The 22167-nt window shown below is 42.4% G+C and overlaps 1 protein-coding gene across 1 annotated transcript in view; it reads right to left on the reverse strand.

The window, feature by feature from the left end:
* Nucleotides 1–22167, reverse strand: part of AGBL4 (AGBL carboxypeptidase 4) — a 642192-nt gene that overhangs the window by 572791 nt on the left and 47234 nt on the right. The window contains exon 2 of the mRNA XM_069981925.1: nucleotides 7276–7398. Coding sequence (XP_069838026.1) covers nucleotides 7276–7398 — 123 coding nt within the window. The remainder of the gene's footprint in view (nucleotides 1–7275; nucleotides 7399–22167) is intronic.

Below are 22167 nucleotides of genomic sequence, written 5' to 3' on the forward strand. Positions count from 1 at the left end.
TCCAGGAGCCGCATTTCCCCAATCGGTAGATCTTACGCTCGCCTGTTATCGTGCCATAGCGGCAGGATAATATATGGTGTGTGTTTAGCGAATTGCAGCTGGAAGATTTTGTATCACATTTATAGTAAAACAATAGGAGAATTATAATTGCATTTCCATTCACTGTAATTCTGAATGTAAACCAAGAGCACAAGGTGGTAATTAGTCACTGGTTAATTCCATATCCTCTACAGCATTGTATTATTAGCAATTCTCTATACCCACGCCGGCATAATATTTCATCCAAGACTACAATTCATTACGCTATTGTTACCAACCCCTGTTCTTCATTGTCATTTGTTAACCTGCCTCGTGTTCACCATCTACTTGGTCTCATATATGAATTTATACATTGATATTTATGCTCGTTTTATATATATTTACTGTATTTTTTACTTTATAAGATGCAATTTTTTTCCTCCCAAAGTGGGAGGGTTGGGTTGCTTTTAATCTGTTGGTGTAATAGGGCCCTTAGACAGACCCTTATTCCTAATATTAGAAGATTCTATAATGACAGGGATTGTTCCAAAAGACTGGAACAGAGCTAATGTGGTACCAGTATTCAAGAAGGGGTCAAAAATTGATCCAGGAAACTATAGGCCTGTAAGTCTAACATCTATAGTGGGTGAAGTATTTGAGTGTTTTGTAAGAGATGCTATACAGGAGTATAATATATAAGAGATGCTATACTGGGGTATCTTAGTGAAAATAATCTTATAACACAGCACCAGCATGGATTTATGAGGGATCGGTCCTGTCAAACTGGACTTTTCAAAGGCATTTGATATTATGCCGCATGAAAGGTTAGTCTACAAAATAAGGATGCTGGGATGATGGGAAAATATATGTAAATGGATAAGGAACTGGCTAAGTGATAGAAAACAGAGGGTGTTCATTGATGGAAAATATTCAGATTGGGTCACAATTATTAGTGGGGTACCACAGGGGTCAGTATTGGGTCCACTTCTTTTTAAAATATATTTATTAATGACCTTGAAGAGGGGCTTCAGAGCAGAACCTCCATTTTTGCAGAGAATAATATCATATTACAGAGGAATTTGGAGAAGCTGGAGGCTTGGGCAAAAAATGGCAAATTAAGGCCTTATGCACACGTTCCGTAATTTACGGATCCGAGTTAGTGCACATTGATGTCTATTGGGCTATTCACACTATCAGTAGCAGAAATGGATGAAAATCAATCCTAAAAAAAAAAAGGACGTGTCCTATTAGGTGCGGTGCGGACCCTGATTTTTTTTACGGATCCTCTCATTGAAATCAATTGTTTACGGATTGTTTATGGATTGTAACATGTTGGCATCCGTATTTCCGTAAAAAAATACGGATGAAGTGCATTGAAAAGCATTGGAGTAGTAAAAATGGATTTACGGAAATACGGATGCAATACGGATGCAATACGGATGTCCAATCCGTAAATTTTAGCGGGTTGTTTCAGGAGCAGAAAAAATTACTGAACGTGTGCATAAGGCCTAAGTTTAATGTGGATAAATGTAAGGTTATGCACTTGGGCCGTAGTAATAATGAGCACAGTTATGTGCTAAATAATAAAACACTGGGTAAAACTGTTTCTGAAAAGTATTTGGGGGTATTGGTGGACAGTAAACTCTTCTATAGTGATCAGAGCCAGGCAGCAGCTGCCAAGGCTAATAACATCATGGGAGGCATCACAAGAGGCCGAGATGCTAAAGATGAGAACATAGTTTTGCCTATTTATAAATCACTGGTCAGACCACACATGCTATATACTGTCTACAGCAATGGGCACCTGTGTATAAGAAGGATATGGATGAACTGTACCGGGTGCTGAGGAGGGAATGAGGGGGTTACAGGACCAGGACAGGTTATCAAGCTTGGGGCTATTGCGTTTAGAAAAAAAAGACATTTTAGGGGCGATCTGATCACAGTGTACAATTATATCAATGGGCAGTACAGAGGTCTTTGTAGTGACACAAAGGCCTTACCTAGGTCTGTAACCATGACAAGGGGGAATCCATTATGTGTGCAGAGACGCTGATTTTTTACTGTATGAGCAGTGAGACTATGGAACTCTCTGCCACATGGCTGATTCAATAAATAAGGAGGCCTGGAGGCTTTTCTTGAAAAAATATAAAATTACAAATTATGGGCAATAGATTTCTGGTGATACACTAATCCAGGGATTTTTCTGGTTGCCATTTTGGAGTTGGGAAGGAATTATTCTCCTTGTGATTCGGCAATTGGCATCTGCCTAATAGGGGTTTTTTTTCTTCTTCTGGATCAACACAAAAGGGTTTCTGTAGGTTGAACTTGATGGACTCTTGTCTTTTTTCAACTTTATTAACTATGTTACCATGTTCCTATGACCAATCAGCAGCAGATTCTTCTGGAGCTGGAGGGCCACGAGTTTAACACCCTTAGGTTATGTTCTCACAATGTATGTTTTGTAGAATCCCGGCCGGAGTGTATACACATAGTATACACTCTGGCCAGGATCCCTAGCGGCGCCGCAAGAAACTGACATGTCAGTTTTCTGCGGCCGCTATTCAATGAATAGTGGCTACAGAAAACCCTGTCAGTTCACACAATGGAGCGCGCGGCTCCAGCCGAACACTCCACTGTGTGCAGCAGGGAATTCGGATGCAGGCGCGCACGGATGCGCCCGCATCCGAATACAGTGGCAGTAAAGATCATCGGCCCGACACTGCAGTACCGGCCAAGTTGATCTTTTCTGACACTGGCGATTCCGTGACCTGGCACAGTGTGAACATGGCCTTAAAGTAGATGAACAGAAAAGAGATTGCATATAGTCCTAGTCAGGCATATGGGATGTCTCCACAATGTGTACTACTTTACAAAGGCAAGATAAGGCAGTTTTTTACAATTGTGATTTGGTCATGATCTGGACCCCTTCTTCTTAAAGTGAATGTACCATCAGGCTGAAGCACTGGAGGCAGGCCGAGCCACCCCAGTGGGAGGAACCCCCACCCCTCTCTGATCCAGCTCCATTGATTCTAATGGAGCCGCGTCATAGAGGGGCGGGGGTTTCCTCCCACTGTTGTTGGATGGGCCTGCCTCCAGTGCTTCAGCCCCAGCCTGATGGTACATTCACTTTAAGAATGAAATTGTTCTGTTTCAATTTTAATGGTATGAAGAGACACATCACGTAAAAACTTTTTTTTTTACATAAGGTTTAACTAGTTTTCAGCAACAAAATGTGACAAATAGCTTTACAAGCTGTCCAAATAATTTTCTTATGTAATGTATGAATAACATTTGGTAAAACACATTCTCTATAACATAACATCCACCCCACTATGGAGAACTGCTGCAAAGTGGCGTCTGTGGAGTCAGTGTGTGTTCTCCTTACCTTATATCCAGCACATCACGTCCGCACTCATCTATGGGGTAACCATGTTCACAGATGTGCATTATATGAGCATAGGAAATGAAGGAAATACAGCTGTAGAAAGCACTGCTGTGGGTCCGTAGCATCGGATTATGTGTTTAATCTTCTGCCTACCGCGGTGCCAGCAACACGCTGAGCAATACATTGCAGGCCTCTGGCAAACAGGAGTTAAAGCCGCTCTCTTTTTGTGTTTAGACTTATGGTAAAATACAGTTTAGATCAATGCAGGAAAAACGTTTTGTGACCATTTCTCAACATAAAAAGTACAGAAATAAATAAATCAGCTGGTGTCAGAAAGTTCTATAGATTTGTAATTTACTTCTATATAAAAATCACCAGTCTTTCAGTACTTATCAGCTGCTGTATGTCCTGTAGAAAGTGGTATATTCTCTCCAGTTTGACACAGTGTTCTCTGCTGCCACCTCTGTCCATGTCAGGAACTGTCCAGAGCAGCAGCAAATCCCCATAGAAAACCTCTCCTGCTCTGGACAGTTCCTGACATGGACAGAGGTGGCAGCAGAGAGCACTGTGTCACACTGGAAAGAATACACCACATCCTGCAGGACATACAGCAGCTGATAAGTACTGGAAGACTGGAGATTTTTAAATAGAAATAAATTACAAATCTGTATAACTTTCTTACACTAGTTGATTTAAAGGAAAACGCTGGAGTGCCCCTTTAAAGATAAAGAGAGGAGATTTTTGCAATGCTTTTCCTGCCTCATTTTGGCAATCAATGGGGTTAATTTTTGCAGTTAGTTTTTGGTCTTTAACACTGTCACAATTTGACCACTACCCCAAAAAATCCAAGGGGTCATACTGAAATTCAGTAAACCTCTGATTTTATACGGCGGTATAGATATATTTTCTTCTTATTTCGAATGAATCTGAAGTTAAAAATAAAAAAATTTAGAATAGATTTAAAAAAAAAAAAACCTTGTTATTCTTGCACATCCCTCAGAATCTGGATGATCAATCAGATTGAGGTGCAGGAAATTTAAATCCACTTTCGCACCCTGATCATGTTCCTCATTCCTGCAGTATGGGTGGAACATTATTTTGCTGATCTTCTGGCTGTCATAAATTGGGGGCCTGGTGTGTACAATGGTCAGGTAGGTGATCGGTGTCACAGGAACATCCACATGATGCCAGGACACAATGGGGAGGATTTAGGAAGTAAAGTTTAGGTTCGTCCAAAGCGAACCTTAAACACTCTGCACTAAAACAGCTAAATGATTGAAAGCATTTAGCTGTTTTAGTGCAGTTCGCAAAGTTCACTCATCAATACTTACCTCTCTGCTCTCCCCAGTTGTCATCTTCCTCCAGCCTCCGGTTCCGCTGCCACTCACTGGCCGGAGCTCTGCCCACTCTCAAGCAGTAATTGGCTAAATGGGCTGGAGGCAGCTACAATCAATGAGGGGCACCGGAGACCTGTAGGAGGACACCGGGGGAGTGCAGAAAGGTGAGTATACCCTTGTGTGTGGCTGCCATATTTATAAACCCATTTCAAACTTTGCAAAAAGTTTGATTCAGAACTGAATTGAACTATTTGAAAAGGACAAAATGAATCTTGGTTCGTAAGATTTGGTTCTCGTGCTCGACATAGTACCTGCCCCACCCCACTCTGTGACGTCATCACCTCCTAAGCTTCGCCCCTCAGTGGCATCATCGGAATGGGGGCAACCTAGAGGCTTAGACCTGACCCCCACTGATCCAGCCTCTAGGTTGGCCCATTCTGATGATGCAGGCCTAAGTGTCCATGAGGGCAGGGGTCTAAAGCGCTGATGTAGGCAGGGATATGGGGCAGGACGCCCATGAAGCCCTGCTCATGTGACACTGTCCACCAACAATAACATGCATTTCTGAGGGGCGAGACCACGAAGAAATCCTTTATACAGTAAGATATGAAGCTGAAGAATAGTGCTGAGAACTCCTGATATGGAAAGGGGGAGGACGGACAATATCACTTCACGTCTTTTATTTTTAAAACAAATGAAAAGGTGCACATACCCCGACTAAATATCATCTGTCTCTGCAATACTCACTCCAGTGTATTTGGAAATTCAGACGACGACGTCAATGAACGGCAGAAAAGTTTACTCGCTGAGAAGCGAGTGCGGCAACAATACTTTTACCAACGCCTGTTTAAGTCAGGTCGCACGCAAGAAAAAAAAAAAAAAACGCAGTTTACAGCCGAGCTATCTAATTACTAAATAATCAGTTTAAATAAGAACACAAGAGCCAGACATCTCACTCTGCAAGGCTGTAACAGAACAAATCCATCTGTTTGACAAGAAGACAGAGACTTGGAATGTTAATGTAGGAAGTGTATTAAGAGAGGATTGCTCTTGGAGTGAAATACACCCAGCCTCTTATCCTTACAAGAAAAAGAAGCTGTCACATCATTTACTGCTGATTTATATATTGTATACTGCACCAGGAAAGAGCAAATATGTCAATAAAACCATTACAGACCGCCGGTGCCACCCGGGGATAAGCATGCGGCAATGGAGCTTGTTACAGACCTACACGCCGGATCAGTAAAATGTTACAGAGGGGCATCTACAGATATACTGGTAGGGATAACTAGGGGATCGACAGGAAGGAAATTTCCACTGCAAAGAAAGGAGTGGACCATACATTCTTGGCCAGCGCTCCATTCGTAGTCTATGGAGTGATGCTCCGTAATTTTCAGCTCCTAAACTTTGGACAATGAATGGCGCACGGTCATGTGCGGTCCACTCCATGTGTGGTCCACTCCAGCATGCACGATTTACATCATGGGCCTCCAATCTGCGGCCCTCCAGCTGTTGCAAAACCACTATTCCCATCCTGTCCGGACAGCTAAAGCTTTGGATTTGGTTTTCCAGGCATGAAGGGAAATGTAGTATTGCAACAGCAGAAGGGCTGCAGTTTGGAGACCCATGGTCTACGCCATTAAGCCATTCAGGACCGGGACGATTTTGGCCTTAAGGACCAAAGCCCATTTTTTAAATCTGACAATCTGACTTGTCTCCCTTTATGCCGTCAGAGCTCTGTGATGCTATAACTTATGCTAAAGATTCTGAGATTTTCCTGTGGTCACTGTGCAGGTTTAATCATGTATTTTACTTTATTTATTTACTTTATTTAGAGGTTGTTTTTTTTTGTTTTTTGTTTTACATTTTTACTTTATTTTACTGTCTGACCATGGGGACGTAACCATCAGATTGCCTGGTCTGCACTGCAATGTATCGTATCTGACATAAGCATTGCTGATGAGCCTAATCTGCCACCGTAGCTATGACACTGGAGGCCTCAGAATAGCCATAGCGAACCATATCATAGTGCTACCATAACTAAGCGATCTCACAGCCCCGATGGTGAACAGAGAGAGAATTCTCCCTCTGTTTTGCCCTATAGATGCTACGATTGCACTTACTGCAGCAGCATCCATAGGGTTAGCTGCCTGGATCCGAGCTTGGCTCGGGTCCCGGCAGTTGTAGCGGGTACCCAGCTATCATTAACAGAAAGGACCCACCACAGATGGAATGGGTCATCTGAGGATGTAACTGTATGTCCATGATCATGAATTCACCACAAAAATAGACGTACAGTTATGTCCTTGGTCCTAAATGGGTTAATTGCAAGTGGACATTTCTCCTCTGTTCTAGTGATCGGCTTAGGATCAAACCCCTCCGATCACCTAGTTTTTCTTATCCCATGGATAGAACCTTAGAACAGTTCTTATGCCAGGCACTGAGTAGGCCATGTAGCTTAGTCAGATCTTACTATATAACTATTATCCCGTAATGAAGCAGAGTTGATAAGGTTAATACTTTTATCCCACTTACCACTTTCAAAGCAGGCATCAAATATTAAGTGCCCCCTTTTCGGTTGCCCATTAAAGCCAGGAGGTGAAACGACGAGTTTGCTGACATTCCGGGACATGGCCGTTTCATTTCCAATTCCATTACCTGTAATAAACAAACAGCACAGTCATATGAATAAATCAATATTCAGGCCCTTCTTTTTTACTAGTGTATTTCCATCGTAAAATTGAAAAAGTAATATTAGCTTTACTACAGCAAAACAGTATGTCTGTCAGAGCGGCCTCACTTTAATATATGAAAAGGAAGAACGATATTTATCAGAATTTATTAAAAAGAGAATCCTATATTCACAGCAAGACTTGTCTCTTAGAATTATTATTGGAAATCTGATAACGGGAAAAACATCTGACAGATGGAAACGTCCCGATATTACACTGCGCAGCACAGACAATACAGACAAGACTGGATACAACGTTTCTCTTGTTTTAGGGTTTTAAAAGAAAGACCCTAATGGAGCAACTTCATGACCAGTATGGCCGATTTTAACATACGTGGTTTTACTGGTTACAATATATGGATACTGACAAATACAAATCCCTGATGTCTTCATTAGTGTTGAGCGGATCTGTCAAACTGTTCAGGATTGGCAATGTTCTACGAGCCTGATTCCCTCTGGCTGAAGAAGTTGGATGTAGCCCTAAAGAGTCCTGGAAAGCATGGGTACAGCCATAGCCCTTAGGCTATGTTCACACTACGTAAGTTCCGCAAAAATCACAGCCGTTGTTACAACGGCCATGATTTCTACCTGCGTAGTGCTGCAGGCTGAGGGAATCCCGTCTGGAGTGTATACACATGGTATACACTCTGTCCGGGATCCCTAGCAGCGCCACGAGAAACTGAAATATCAGTTTTCTGCGGCCACTATTCACTGACTAGCAGCCACAGAAAACCCTGTCAGTTCACACAATGGAGTGAGCGACTCCGGCTGCACGCTCTATTATGTTCAGTGGAGAGTTCTGATGCGGGCGCACACGGATGCTCAGAGGCGCTAAAGATCATCCGGGCGGTACTGCAGTACCGTCCGGGATGATCTTTTCTGAGACCGTCCGCTCCGTGACCCGGCTGGGTCACGGAACGGCCGGTCTCTTACCAAATGTGAACATAGCCTTAGGCTGTATCCTTATTTTCCTAGAGGACGTAGAGCTGCATCCTACTTCTGTAGCCACTGGGTTCCGGTTCAGAGAACATTGTCGATCCTGAATAGTTTGACAGGTTCGCTGAAAACTAGTCTTCATTACTACAGGTGAAGCCGCCCACCGCCCTCTTCTTTTTCCCTCTCTTCTTCTCTCTTCTCTCTTTCTTTCACTTTTCCTTCTTTTTTTCTATAACCTTCCCTTATTTTATATATTGGCTCTTCAGAATCTTGTTGGGTTTTTATTATGTGCCTCATTCTCCCATTTGTTTGGGCCTACCTGCATTGTTTTATAATCTTTTAATAAAATGAGAATTAAAAAATAATTGAGACAAAATCAGAAAAAAAGTGTAGCATGTTCCATCAGGCTCCTTATAGCGGATGTATTCCCCTAGAGGCATTATAGGCATCATGCTATGGAGCCACCTGCTATGGAGCCACTGTCCCTTTTATCCATGGAAAAACCCATTCAGATAAATGAAACTGACATTTCCAGAGATTTCTGCAACAAATCTGACATGTGAACAAAAGGTCATCAACACCATCAATAACATATGGCCAGAGGTGCATATGCCCGAGGACTGCCTGAAAAACATAGATACAGCCCGAGCACTGCCTGGAAAACATATACACAGCCCGAGGACTGCCTGTAAAACATAGATACAGCCCGAGCACTGCCTGGAAAACATATACACAGCCCGAGGACTGCCTGGAAAACATAGATAAAGCCCGAGGACTGCCTGGAAAACATAGATACAGCCCAAGGGCTGCCTGGAAAACCTAGATACAGCCCAAGGACTGCCTGTAAAAAACATATACAGCCCGAGGACTGCCTGGAAATCTAGATACAGCCCGAGGACTTCCTGGAAAACGTGGATAAAGCCTATGGCTGTATCCATGTTTTCCAGGCAGCCCTCGGGCTACTCCAAGCAGAATTCAGATGCCGATTGTTCGGGTTCATGCCAACCTGAACTTTTAGCAAGTTCCCCCATATCTACTTATGGCCAAATGATGTTCAGCAGTCAGTTAGGAGATGGGGTTAGGATCATCTTTCCCAGACCAAGGGGATCAGGTGGTGATTTTCCATCAAGCCCAACCATATCTCCACCAATAGCATCAGTCGGTCAGGAGAGCCCCACATACCCTGCATCAATGGCCTAACCGATGCGAGTAGTAGGTACAGCTGACAAAAGCATAGGCTATATGGGGACCTTGCTGAGCTGTAATATGGCAAAATCTTTGCCGAACAACACAACTATTTTTGGTCATGAAAACCATCATAGGGAAATCACTACCCTAAATAGTACATGGGTCACCCTTTGGAATGTTACTTTTTTTTTTTTTTAAACAATATTATTAAGCTGCATTCACAATTCTGCATAGTCTTCAGAGCTGAAATCTGCCTGCCAGGCTCTATATCAATACAGAGCGGACTTTGGTGATTTGCATATGCAAATTTAATTAACTTATACACACTTCTTTTTCTCACATTTTCAAATAAATTCTTAATGTTTACATAGTTCCAGCTGGGTCTATGGAGAAATAAAGAATATATATACAGAAGTGTAGAAAAAGTAGTGTGCATAGGTGAATTCTATTTGCATATGTAAATCACAAAATATAGTTTTGTATCAACATGATCCCCATGATACCTTGCATTCAGTTGATGCAACGCATTTTGATTTCTTAAAGGGGTGGTTTACCAAAATAAAAATTCTTTCTGCCTGAAACTGCCAGAGATTTGTAATTTACTTCTATTAAAAAAAATCTCCAGTCTTCCAGTACTTATCAGCTGCTGTATGTCCTGCAGGAAGTAGTGTCTTCTTTCAAGTCTGACACAGTGCTCTCTGCTGCCACCTCTGTCCATGTCAGGAACTGTCCAGAGCAGCAGCAAATCCCCATAGAAAACCTCTCCTGCTCTGGACAGTTCCTGACATGGACACAGGTGGCAGCAGAGAACACTGTGTCACACTGAAACAAAAACACCACTTCTTGCAGGACATAAAGCAGCAGATTTTTTAATAGAAGTTGATTTAATTTTTTTTTTTGCCAGAGTACCCCTTTAACCTCTTTATTATACCCCTTGCAGAGCCTAACCTAAATAAGTTCTTGGTTACAATTTATTTTGCTACAGACAAAGATACGGCTACATCTCCAATCCTTCAATTTCAGACACAAACTAACAACTTTCGTTTGCATATATTACAGTTAGTCTCCGATTTTCCGATACAAATGTTAAAACGTGTAGAAGAGAGGGGGACGCTCCCTTCAAAAATTAAATAGTAATACTCGAGGAGTTTTAATAGAATACTCCGGCAGAATATGTCAGCTTACATGACAAGCTGTCACTTATAAGTATTCGTATTATTAAGGTGCCAAATACATTCCCATTTTATATTCATCTTTTAGTCACATAAATACAGAAGTTTTGACATGCTTAAATCAAAACTTCAAGCAATGTAGAATTAAATTATATTAATATTCCCTGTAAATCTGTGTTTACTCCACATTTCCTGCCAATATGTTTACAATATTGCTTCGTCAGTCGTGCCGCTCACTCCGATTTTTTACAGTAATTGTAGTCTGGGAAGGATTCATTATTGGAATTAATACCACTGAGGATGAAGTTTATGAGTCAACTGAGAGTAAGCAGAGAGAGTGTAATATTTCAGAGAAAATAATACAGTACAGTAACCGGCACAGGGGATACAACAGGAATACTCCGGAAAATCACAGCACAAACAAGGGCTTTCAGAACTCAAGTTGTGCCCATGTAACCGGCCTATCAAGGGGACTTTGTTAGCTTTTCTGACCATCCCCCCCCCCATTGACAGCACTGTGATGCTTAAAGAAGTCCAGCGAAAATTTTTATGAAAGTATTGTATTGCCCCCCAAAAGTCATACAAATCCCCAATATACACTTATTACGAGAAATGCTTATAAAGTGCTTTTTTCCCTGCACTTACTACTGCATCAAGGCTTCGCTTCCTGGATAACATGGTGATGTCACTTCCTGGATAACATGGTGATGTCACTTCCTGGATAAAATGGTGATGTCACTTCCTGGATAACGTGGTGATGTCACTTCCTGGATAACGTGGTGATGTCACTTCCTGGATAACATGGTGATGTCATTTCCTGGATAACATGGTGATGTCACTTCCTGGATAACATGGTGATGTCACTTCCTGGATAACATGGTAATGTCACTTCCTGGACAACATGGTGATGTCACTTCCTGGATAACATGGTGATGTCACTTCCCGGATAACATGGTGATGTCACTTCCTGGATAACATAGTGATGTCACTTCCTGGATAACATGGTGATGTCACTTCCTTAATAAAATGGTGATGTCACAACCCGACTCCTAGAGCTGTGCTGGCTGTGGCTACTGGAGAGGATGATGGCAAAGGGATGCTTAGTGTCCCTCCAGTTCTTTGTGTTCCTCAGTGTCCCTCTGCTATCATCCTCTCCAGCAGCCACAGCTGTCCAGGAAGTGACATCACCATGTTATCCAGGAAGTGAAATCACCATGTTATCCAGGAAGTGAAATCACCATGTTATCCAGGAAGTGACATCACCATGTTATCCAGGAAGTGACATCACCATGTTATCCAGGAAGTGACATCACCATGTTATCCAGGAAGTGGCATCACCATGTTATCCAGGAAGTGGCATCACTATCTTATTGAGGAAGTGACATCACCATGTTATGAAGGAAGTGACATGCGTCTGGAGTTCAGCCGGCTCCAAGTTTCTGTGGGCCCTTGGGCGACAGAGCCTCAGTGGGCTCCTTTATGGAGCAAATCAGGTGGCTACAGTAGGTTCTACAGAGACCAAAATAGTTTGCATGTCCCCATATTGTAGTTAGAGAAAATATGTCCCCATATTGTAGTTAGAGAAAAAGGGGGGGGGGGCTGTGTTCCTAAGGGTGCTCCAGAAAGTGCATTCAACTACTAACTGCACAGGAAAGGTGCCGAGGAGAAGGGTGAGACATACTTTCCTCCTTGGCGTCCTTTGCGCATTAGGGGGCTAAAAACAGGTTAGGTTTGTCTAGCCTGCTGATTGTTCCCCTTTAGGGGTTGTCCAGGGAGCAGACAAGGTCTTACCTGTTCTGCTACCCAGCGCTCTACCCTCTCCACCTTCTGAGACAAGAGTGGGCAGGTAGCAAGTCAGAATCATTATATGTGAGCGAAACCACATTTTTCCCTGTTGTCAATGTTGTATCGACATTGTTAAGGGTTTGGCCATCGTCAGCGGGTGTGGCTTTGTCCAGACACTATGATTGCAACTTCCTACCCACCTCCTCGAAAGTTAGAGAGAGAGCAAAAGTGGAGTGCTGGTGGACAGAACAGGTAAGTACATTCTGAATGTAATCTCAGCTTTCTATTTAGCAGTTCACTGCTTAGGACAGGGCTGCTTATAGGGCTGTTACCTTTCCTTGCTTCTAATGTTGTTTGTTTCCTTTGTGTCCATATAGCACCTAAGAAACCCAGTGCATCAGTAATGTTTTTACCCTCCATGTACCATCTATAGTTGTGTACTGTATAACTCCCCACAGTGCCAGCCTGTTCAGTCCAGTGCACTTTCTCCAGCATTCTGCCATGTCCTAGTAAAAAAAAAGGTTAGTGCTGTTCTGTGATTGACCAGGGAAGTAAGGGAAAGGAAGTCCAGTTGTGAGTACTGCTGGCAAACAGCCCAGCTCTGGTCCTGCCCCGCTGTAGAGAGTAAAAACAGCTGAGGACCATGGAGGGGAATCTCAGGGTCTATGTAAGATGTAATATACTGTAGTAAGACTACATTCTGTATTAATGCAGGAAAGTTTCACCACCGGCTCTATTCAATTTCCCACTTTCAGACCCTTTAGATGCCCTAGGTGGATAGGTCACATGGCTATATAATGTTATTCTAAGGACTGAGGGAAACTCAGCAAGTTACGCCGCACAAGAGAAAGAGTTAAATAACAAATTGATCTCTGCTCCAATTGTAACAAAAAAGGACAACTATATAGCATCAATATTGCAGTCCGTATGCAAATAATGAGCACTTTAGAGCCGCACGCTGACCGGCAGCAATAAGCCGCAGCCATTTTGTTATTAAGGCTGCAAAAATTGTTCAGTGGTAAAAGTTCAGCGTTTGCTCACATAGGGAGACTATTCATTCAGTCACTGACTTATGAATGCAAAATCCCCTCAAATGGCCTGCAATTGTAAAGTAACTTTTGGACTTGCATTAATAATTTGTACTGGTAAAAAATGAAGTTTAAATCTCCTTATATTTAATTTCCCCCAATGCCATTTACACCAAGGTCAGCTTAAGCTTTTTTTTTAAAGCTAGGATTTTTGAATAAAAAGGAAACAACAAGCAGGTGGAGATAAGTTACAATAAAACCGGCCATTCAATAAAATCAACAGAGAGAGAACGGTTACCCTGCCAATTTTTTTTGTCTTGTGAGAGTCATACTGCTAAGAAAAGTTATACCTAACACCACAGAGCTCAGCATCCCCACAACCGATCCCCATAATAATTCATATCCGGAGTCGAAGTCTGAACTGCTGATTCAACAATACAGGTCAAAGATTCCAAGGTTGGGAAGAAAATTAGCACCACGAGTTAGCAACCAGACCTATTCATTCTCTATGGCAATGTCCAGAGCCCCATATGGAATGAATGGGGATTAATGCATGGTGCATATTTTAGGAGACATTTCACCTTTGTTTAAAGGAGAAGTCCGGGGTTGGCCCTTTTTTTTAAAAAAAAAAGAGCCAGGGAGGAGATAGCTAAACACAACAACATGCACCTACCTCTTTGGCTGCAGCGCTGGGATCTGTTGTCCTCAAATCCGGTTCCAGAGTAGGGGGGTGCTCAGAAACATTTTTGAGAGTATTACCGCCAGGTCTTATTTTCAGGAGATGTCTTATTTTCCCATGAAGAAGAATTCACATGTCACATGCACAGCAAGGATAGAGAATACAGTATGGCGGCTTCCGGCCACCAGGGGGAGCTCAACACAGCACAGCAGGGACAGTGGGTACGGTATGGTGGCTTCCTGCCACCAGGGGGAGATCACCACAGCACACTCGTACAGCACAGCAGGGACAGCACACGGTATGGCTGCAGACAATTGAATAATGGCAGACTGTGTGCAGCTCTACAACTGGCGGTAGGGGACAAAGGGCATGGTGGCAGGTGATGATCTCAGTTCCTCCTCGCCCAACCTGTATAAGTAAGCGGCAATGAGTGTCATTACCATTTACCTCCATTGGCCAGACAGTAAGCAGAGATGCACCCTACATGGCTGCTTACTGTACAGGAGCAGGGACTCCTTTAAAAATGACAGCAGTACCTGCTGTTCTTTGTAGCTTCTGTGGCTTCCTACACTTATTCCGTTCGTCAGTCATTCACTTGGCTGGGTGCTATGCTGCTCATGATACCATGACCTTGGCGCCCAGTAAGTACAGCACCAGGAATATGATGAGGTGTTGTGTGAACTGAAGATACTAAATGTCACTGGAAAAATACCCTAACAGAGGTGAAGCCGCTGTACTGTTATTTTCTATTACAGCAGTGTGACTATTCCAATAGCCTAAAACAGAACAGTAACTTTTTCTTCTCGCTTGAATATCTATAACTATAATTAATCAATAATAGCTCTCACAGCCCGGTGATTCTATCCCTGTAGGTAATGCGTTTGCTGAAGAAAAGGCCATATAAATGTTAAAGTATACGTGCTAATTCTGTGCTGTGTCAAGTGTGACAGGAGAGTGCAGTAAACCTCTAAATTGGCAATAAATGTGTTACATAAATAGATGCAATGAAAGAATGAGATGTATTGTGTCACCGGCTGCTCATACCACTACAGTATAGGCCATTTAAAATGTAATCGACAAGAGGCTATGTTATTACAAACAACAATAAAAAAGATGGGATATTAAAAGGCGCTACTGTACAGTATGCTGGGATTGTGTAGCCCCTGCCTATACCTGCTCATGGGGCAAGAACAAAAACATCTTAAAGAGGAACTCCAGCATAAATCTTTTGCTTCAAAATCAACTGGTTTCAGAAGGTTACATAGATTTGTCATTTACTTCCATTTAAAAATCTCCAGTCTTCCAGTACTTAGCAGCTGCTGTACGTCATGCAGGAAGTGATGGGTTCTCTCCAGTCTGACACAGTGCTCTCTGCTGCCACCTTTGTCCATGTCAGGAACTGCCCAGAGCAGGAGGGGTTTTCCTATAGGGATTTGCTGCTGCTCTAGACAGTTCCTGACATGGAAGAGGTGGCAGCAGAGAGCACTGTGTCAGACTGGAAAGAATACACCACTTTCTGCAGGATATACAGCAGCTGATATGTACCGGAAGACTGGAGATTTTTAAATAGAAGTAAATAACAAATTTGTATAACTTTGATTTGAAAGAATAAGATATTCGCCAGAGTACCCCTTTAATGGGATTGGGTAGGAAAGTGGTAGGACAATAGATTAAACCAAATATAACTCCTATTTTCTTAAAAATAATAATAACAAATAAATGTAGAAAACTGGTGCAGAACATTCTTTAGATGTAGACAATATATATATATATATATATATATGTATATAGCGCTTCGGTGTCATTCGTCTTGGCTAACAAGTGTATCTAAATGGCAAAAGCAATTTGGTCGGCCAGCTAACAACCATTCACAGAGCTGGCGTAAACCAATCTAAAAGAAATTTTGCACACTGACATTATAAGGCAATGTTCACATTTCTTTTGCCCTATAGTTGACATTTACATCAAGGAATTCTCCTGGTATACAGTATACAAAGAATGTATTATGGGTAGTAGGGCCTGATGTATGCCTACAATGTGCTCTTTGACCATGCATTCTGGCAGTAAGCGAAGGCTGATTCATTTTCTATATTGATGGCTGCCACAAAAAGATATATACCATGTAGTATGCTTTAAGGGGGGAGATATATGACAATCAAGACAAATAGAGTCTATGCAGAAACATATCACTATGTAAATAATAGTAGACAATCACTGAAGCACAGCACCATAACTAAAATGTAATTTTCTTTTACGACGCATTAAAAAACAGACATAGAATAAGATGTTATGGTCCAAATGAACGCAAAATACAGATTACAAGTGGTGTCAGACCAACAAAAGGGAAGATTGGACAGACAACGCCAATTCACTGACAAATGTCCTCCACACCAAAGTATGTATAAAACTTTTCCAACGTGTTTCCCCTGGATGGTAACAGGTTCATCAGGGGACAAAACTGGGATAACACAATGGGGAATATTGCCTGTCCACAACTAAACATTTGCAAATGGACTGGCACTGACCCGCTTCTATTCTTGTAGAAATAGGTAAAAAGCTCACTGTCTCTGACGGTGCTCTGTAGCTCAAGCAATACACCAGATTACAATGAGAAATTTACAGCCACGGCATTCACCAAAAATACAAAACTTCTTGTTTTATTGCGTTAGGCTAAGGTCTTAGGGCCCTATTCCACTGGACGATTATCGTTCAGATTATCGTTAAATCGTTCGAATCTAAACGATAATCGTTCGGTTGAAATGCAGTTAACGATTAACGACCGAACGAGAAATCGTTGATCGCTTTATAAGACCTGGACCTATTTTTATCGTTGCTCGTTCGCAAATCGTTCGCGTTGAATAAGACATCGTTCGGTCGTTCGCAATAGATACGAATGCAATAGCGAATAAATAGCGAAGAAAAAACGATCGCAATTACGATCATAAGTAACGATTATCGTTCAATGGAAATGAGTGAACGTTTTCAGGTCTTTCGCAATAGTGGTCGTTTGCGATCGTTAATCGTTAATGATATGCAAACGATAATCGTCCAGTGGAATAGGGCCCTTAGTATACAGGAGAACAATTGCCTACAGCAGTTTTGTGAGTGCTCAGACTTTTGTCCGAGATAAAACCATTGACAGCCTATTCACAGGACAGGCTATCAATAGTTGATGATCAGGGTGAGGACACCTGGCTTCGCTGCCGATCATCTGTTTGTTGCCCGCACTACAGTGAGAAAGATGCTGGAAGGAGATGGCTCCATTCCCTGTGTAGCAGCAATGCACGTGTACTGCAGCCTCCTATTCACTTCAACAGGAAGCATTTAAACTGTAACTATGATTTAAAATATTTAAATATACAAGACAGGTTTTGCTAAGTCCATTAAAATCTGTGAAGGGGATGAGTGAGCAGGAAGAGCAGACAAACAGCCCTGGGCACATAAAACGCTGCATTCTCAGGTCAGGAACATCAGAGCTTATCTGGGAGCTTGGTGAGAGAAGATTGCAGGATGATGTATGATGTGTGATGTGCTGTCTTTTCTCCTCTCCCTGCTCACACATCCCCCTCTACAAAAAGATGCTTTTTTGCTTAATAAAACCTATTACAGAGTTTCTTAAAATGGCTTGTATTATTGATACTTATTGATTTCTAAAAAGTGACACTTACATGACAGTTACACTTTATATATATCTCATATAACTATATCTAATGGTCAGAAACACAACTTGAACCTCCTGGTCCCAATGCAAAATTTATTATACAGCCACCGGCCATTTATTATACTAAGGTCTTTATGACCCATGCAGCACACACCAGTTTCGGATGAAAGAGCTCCCCCTTCACCCTCTATAGCGGCTCCCACCGTTCTTTATCCAGTAAGCTAGCAGGAACATGTACATGAAGTGAATCTGAAATAAATTGTATGGAAACTCGGAAACATACAGCACTGTCACAATTGGTTTACATTAGGACGTAACATCTGGACGCACAGATTCAGCACTCTGGTGTAGGAGCCATATCACCCGAGTCATTATCAACGACTAATGGTCCTTGGTTTCTGACATGTAATATGGATTTCATCAGAGCGTGTACAACATGTTGAGGAGGCGTTAAAATATAATGGCTTCTGTAACCCAATTGTGCAAATGAATTGGATTAGCTCAAGGCTCCATGCACACTTGCTTGTTATCTCTCCAACTATATTCAGTACTTGGTTTTAACGAACAACAGACGTCCAGTGTCAAATGAGAATACCTATGGCCTATTAGAGGAAATCTGGGGCCCGGAGGTTTATTGCATATCACAAGTCCAACGTTTCAGCTGTATATCTCTGTATAAGTGCAAATTTTCAGCTGTGTATCTCAGCCCTTATCAAGCGTGCTATGTTTCTATACAATCTACATTCCTGTGGGGATAACACGGACTGAACCCCCCTAGGGGACATGCACCTGGATTCCCACCAAGGGTGCTCCGTCCAATTTCCCCCTTTCTTGACAAAACTACCATGGTTGATCGTCCAATCAGAATAAAACATGAAATGAAGATATTTTTACCATTTTATGATCAGTAGCACACTAGTGCTATGCAAGTAACTCTGTCCGTACCAATAAAGTACTGACACGAGTGCCCTAGTGGACAAAAAGGATATGTACTGGCTGTCATCTTTGGCAACCTTGCCCATCCGTGTGTTACTAAGGTTACTTTAAAACTTGTAATTTAAAACAGACAGTCAATACAAAAGCACTTTTGGGATGCATCATTATCAACCCAATGTCTATGACCTCCACTGATCATGGGAATGAAGGGGATGCAACACTGTTTATCTCTGTTTATCTCTGCACAGAAGCCCCTGGATACCTGGTTGTCCACAGAACATGAATTTGCCCTATTCAAGTGAATAGAACCATGCACAGACAAGTGGCCAGGAGCGCTGCCATGCAGGAAAAACTTCCCTACATCTTTAGTCTATGTTCCCACACAGTATTTTTGCTCAGTATTTTGCAACCAAAACCAGGAGTGGATTGAAAACCCAGAAAGGCTATGTTAGCACACTGTTGAAATTGAGTGGATGGCCATTATTTAATGGCAAATAACGGGGCAATAGTTTTAAAATAAAGCCAATTATTTCCCATTAAACGACAGCCATCCACTCACAACAGTGTGCGAACATAGCCTTTCTGTGTTTTCACCTTTGTTTTGGTTGAGAAATTCTGAACACAATACCGAGCAAAAATACTGTGTGTGAACATAGCCTCACAGTGTCAGGATGGGAGGTATGAGACAAGACTAGACAGTGGGCCCTGAATCTAAACCCACCCACTGTCCCTACCTACTTGCCTCAGTCTGCCCCAGGCGGCCGCGGACAACAACAAAGCATGCCCTACACTAAATATGTGTAACACTGAACAAGACAGCCAGACAAACACAATATGGGAGAGTCGACAAGGCAGGTCAGAACTAAACGGACTACGCAGTACAGATTCAGGAAGCAAACGGATAGTCAATAATCAAGCGGGAGGTCAGGTAACGAGTAGCAAACAGAGGGGTTAGTAACAGGGATTGCAGGAATAGACAGGGGGAGCTGGGAACATGGTATAAAGCCTAATCGCCAGCCGGGAATTACAGACTGCTGGCACACTATATGTAGGACCAGGAGCCTGGACCAGAACATCATTGATCCATTGAGTCCTGATTCATTACAGCTGCTGAGCTGCAGGCTGAGTGGCAGATGTCATTCAGCTGAGCGGCCGTCCGTCACTGGAGCCCGCGGCGTCCCTGGTAACAAGGGACACCTTCCGGTATCCGTGACATCGCGCAGCCCCAGGTGGGAAGGCTGTGCTGCGCTCCAGCCAAAGAAGAAGACGTCTCTGGAGCGCAGTCAGGTAAGTTCCTCACACACAGTCACTGATCCCAAAAGTGAGATCCCTACCGATTATAGAGATGAGTGCCTATCGCTGTATCCATGCGAGCCAGGACTCTCTACCACTGAACCCATCTTCTTTAGCCACCAGTATACAAATAACAAACAATTGGACTTGGGCATGCACAAGTTGCGGCCCTCTCTGATCATAAAGTGATGATATATCCTGGCAATAATACCCCTTTATGGGAGGGGATACTACTTTAATGGCTGGGGATTTTCATGATCAGAAACATGATAATTATTTCAAGTCTATGGACACCTTACGTCTTTGCATGGGGAGTCTATCGTAAAATAAAAGAGGACGTCTGCAGTCCTGGAACTAATTTTACAGTCTTTTCTTTTTTTTTCGCTCCTATAAAAACAAAACAAACAGGCAGTAATAGTCTATGGGTTGCAGCTACTTCCAAATGAAAAATACATTTTTGCTCACCCTACAGCCAAGAAGCTGCCAGTCTGCCCCGGGCCATGGATCAAATAAAGTTCAACATTTTTAAAGGAAATGGCAGACGCTGTGGGGCACAGACTTCTTATCTCCTGTTAAATTCTGTTTTAGCGAGCTGTGAGGTGAGGGAGGGCAGCTAGCTGTACTTACATGATCCATCAATACAGCACAGGGGTTAAGGACAGCAAACCATATAGCTACATATGAATATATCCGGCCCTTTGCTAGCTTTGATTTAGATTAAAATAAGTGGCAGATGTACACCATACGCTGTGCTAAAAAAAATTCTGATGTTTTGAGAAAACGAAAAGCAAACTGTGTACATGTGTAGGTGCAAAAGCATACCTGATCAAAAGGCGGTATAAAAATATCACTCTACGCACCAACAAATCTGCTCGGTGACCCAAAAATAGAGTCTGTTTATTGTTTGCTAAATGTTACCGACTCAAATATGTTGCATATGGCCATCGATCTGGCAACAAACGACCGGGGAGGTGGAAAAGGGAGATACCGTACCATGCTAGTAAGGAAAGAAGAAAATCCGGATAATTCCATTCAGACAGTGAAGGGCTCTTCAATAAAATACTGATCATAGGATAGTGGAACCATTAGTTAGAGGCCACGACCACACACAGTTTATTTTTGGCTTATGACGGTTGTTTTTGGACGGCCATCATTTTGTGCCCAATAACAGCCTTTATTCGTGGAAATAATGACCGTTATTTGGACAACGTTTAAGTGTTTAATTCTTCTATAGCACCACCAGAGGTGAAAAAAAGTATTACACAATGTGAATTGAATAGCTAACTGTTTACTGCTGGGATATGTTGGGTCTGACTGAAACAGGGACATGCTCTTTGTAGCCACTCTCCTCTGAGAGTCCTTTACCCCTTTTCGCATCAGCAGGTATCTGTACGTCCTGATGCGGGTGGGGGTGTTCAGAGAGGGGTCTATGTGTAACTGTATTAAGTATACTGCAGTCATCTCTATGGGAGATCACTGCAGTACTACTAAAAATCCCCCAGGGGGACTAAAAGTTACAGTGTTTTTATTAATAAAAAATCCCCTCCCCTAATAAAAGTTTTAATCACCCCCCTTAATCTTATGGGGTGCTGGACAGTTGATTTGAGGAGTACCAGGTATCGGTACCCCACCGATCAGCAATTGATTTCCAATCCTGTGGATTGGCCACCAATTGCAAAGTCTTGGAAAATCCCTTTAAAAATACACTTCTTTTTGTTTGCATTTTGTCTGATTCAAGCGAACTACTTTTCATAGTTCTGTAAAACAGAAACCATATCTGTGTATCATTTGATAGCAGCCTGGGTCAATCTCGGCATAGAGATATATAGCTGGCGCTTAGGAATCCCTGTGAATTACTGAGATAGCTCTGATTGGGAACAAGAAGTTTATAAGGAGCACCTCAAAAGAACACAGGCATTTTTTATGTGAATTTCTTACATTGAGGCACCTTAGTGAACACACAAAAAGTATAAAGGCAAATAAAAAGCACTTTTGCACTTTTGATGCACTTTTTATGA

This window comes from Dendropsophus ebraccatus, chromosome 8, assembly GCF_027789765.1.
Source record: "Dendropsophus ebraccatus isolate aDenEbr1 chromosome 8, aDenEbr1.pat, whole genome shotgun sequence".
Classification (NCBI taxonomy): domain Eukaryota; kingdom Metazoa; phylum Chordata; class Amphibia; order Anura; family Hylidae; genus Dendropsophus; species Dendropsophus ebraccatus.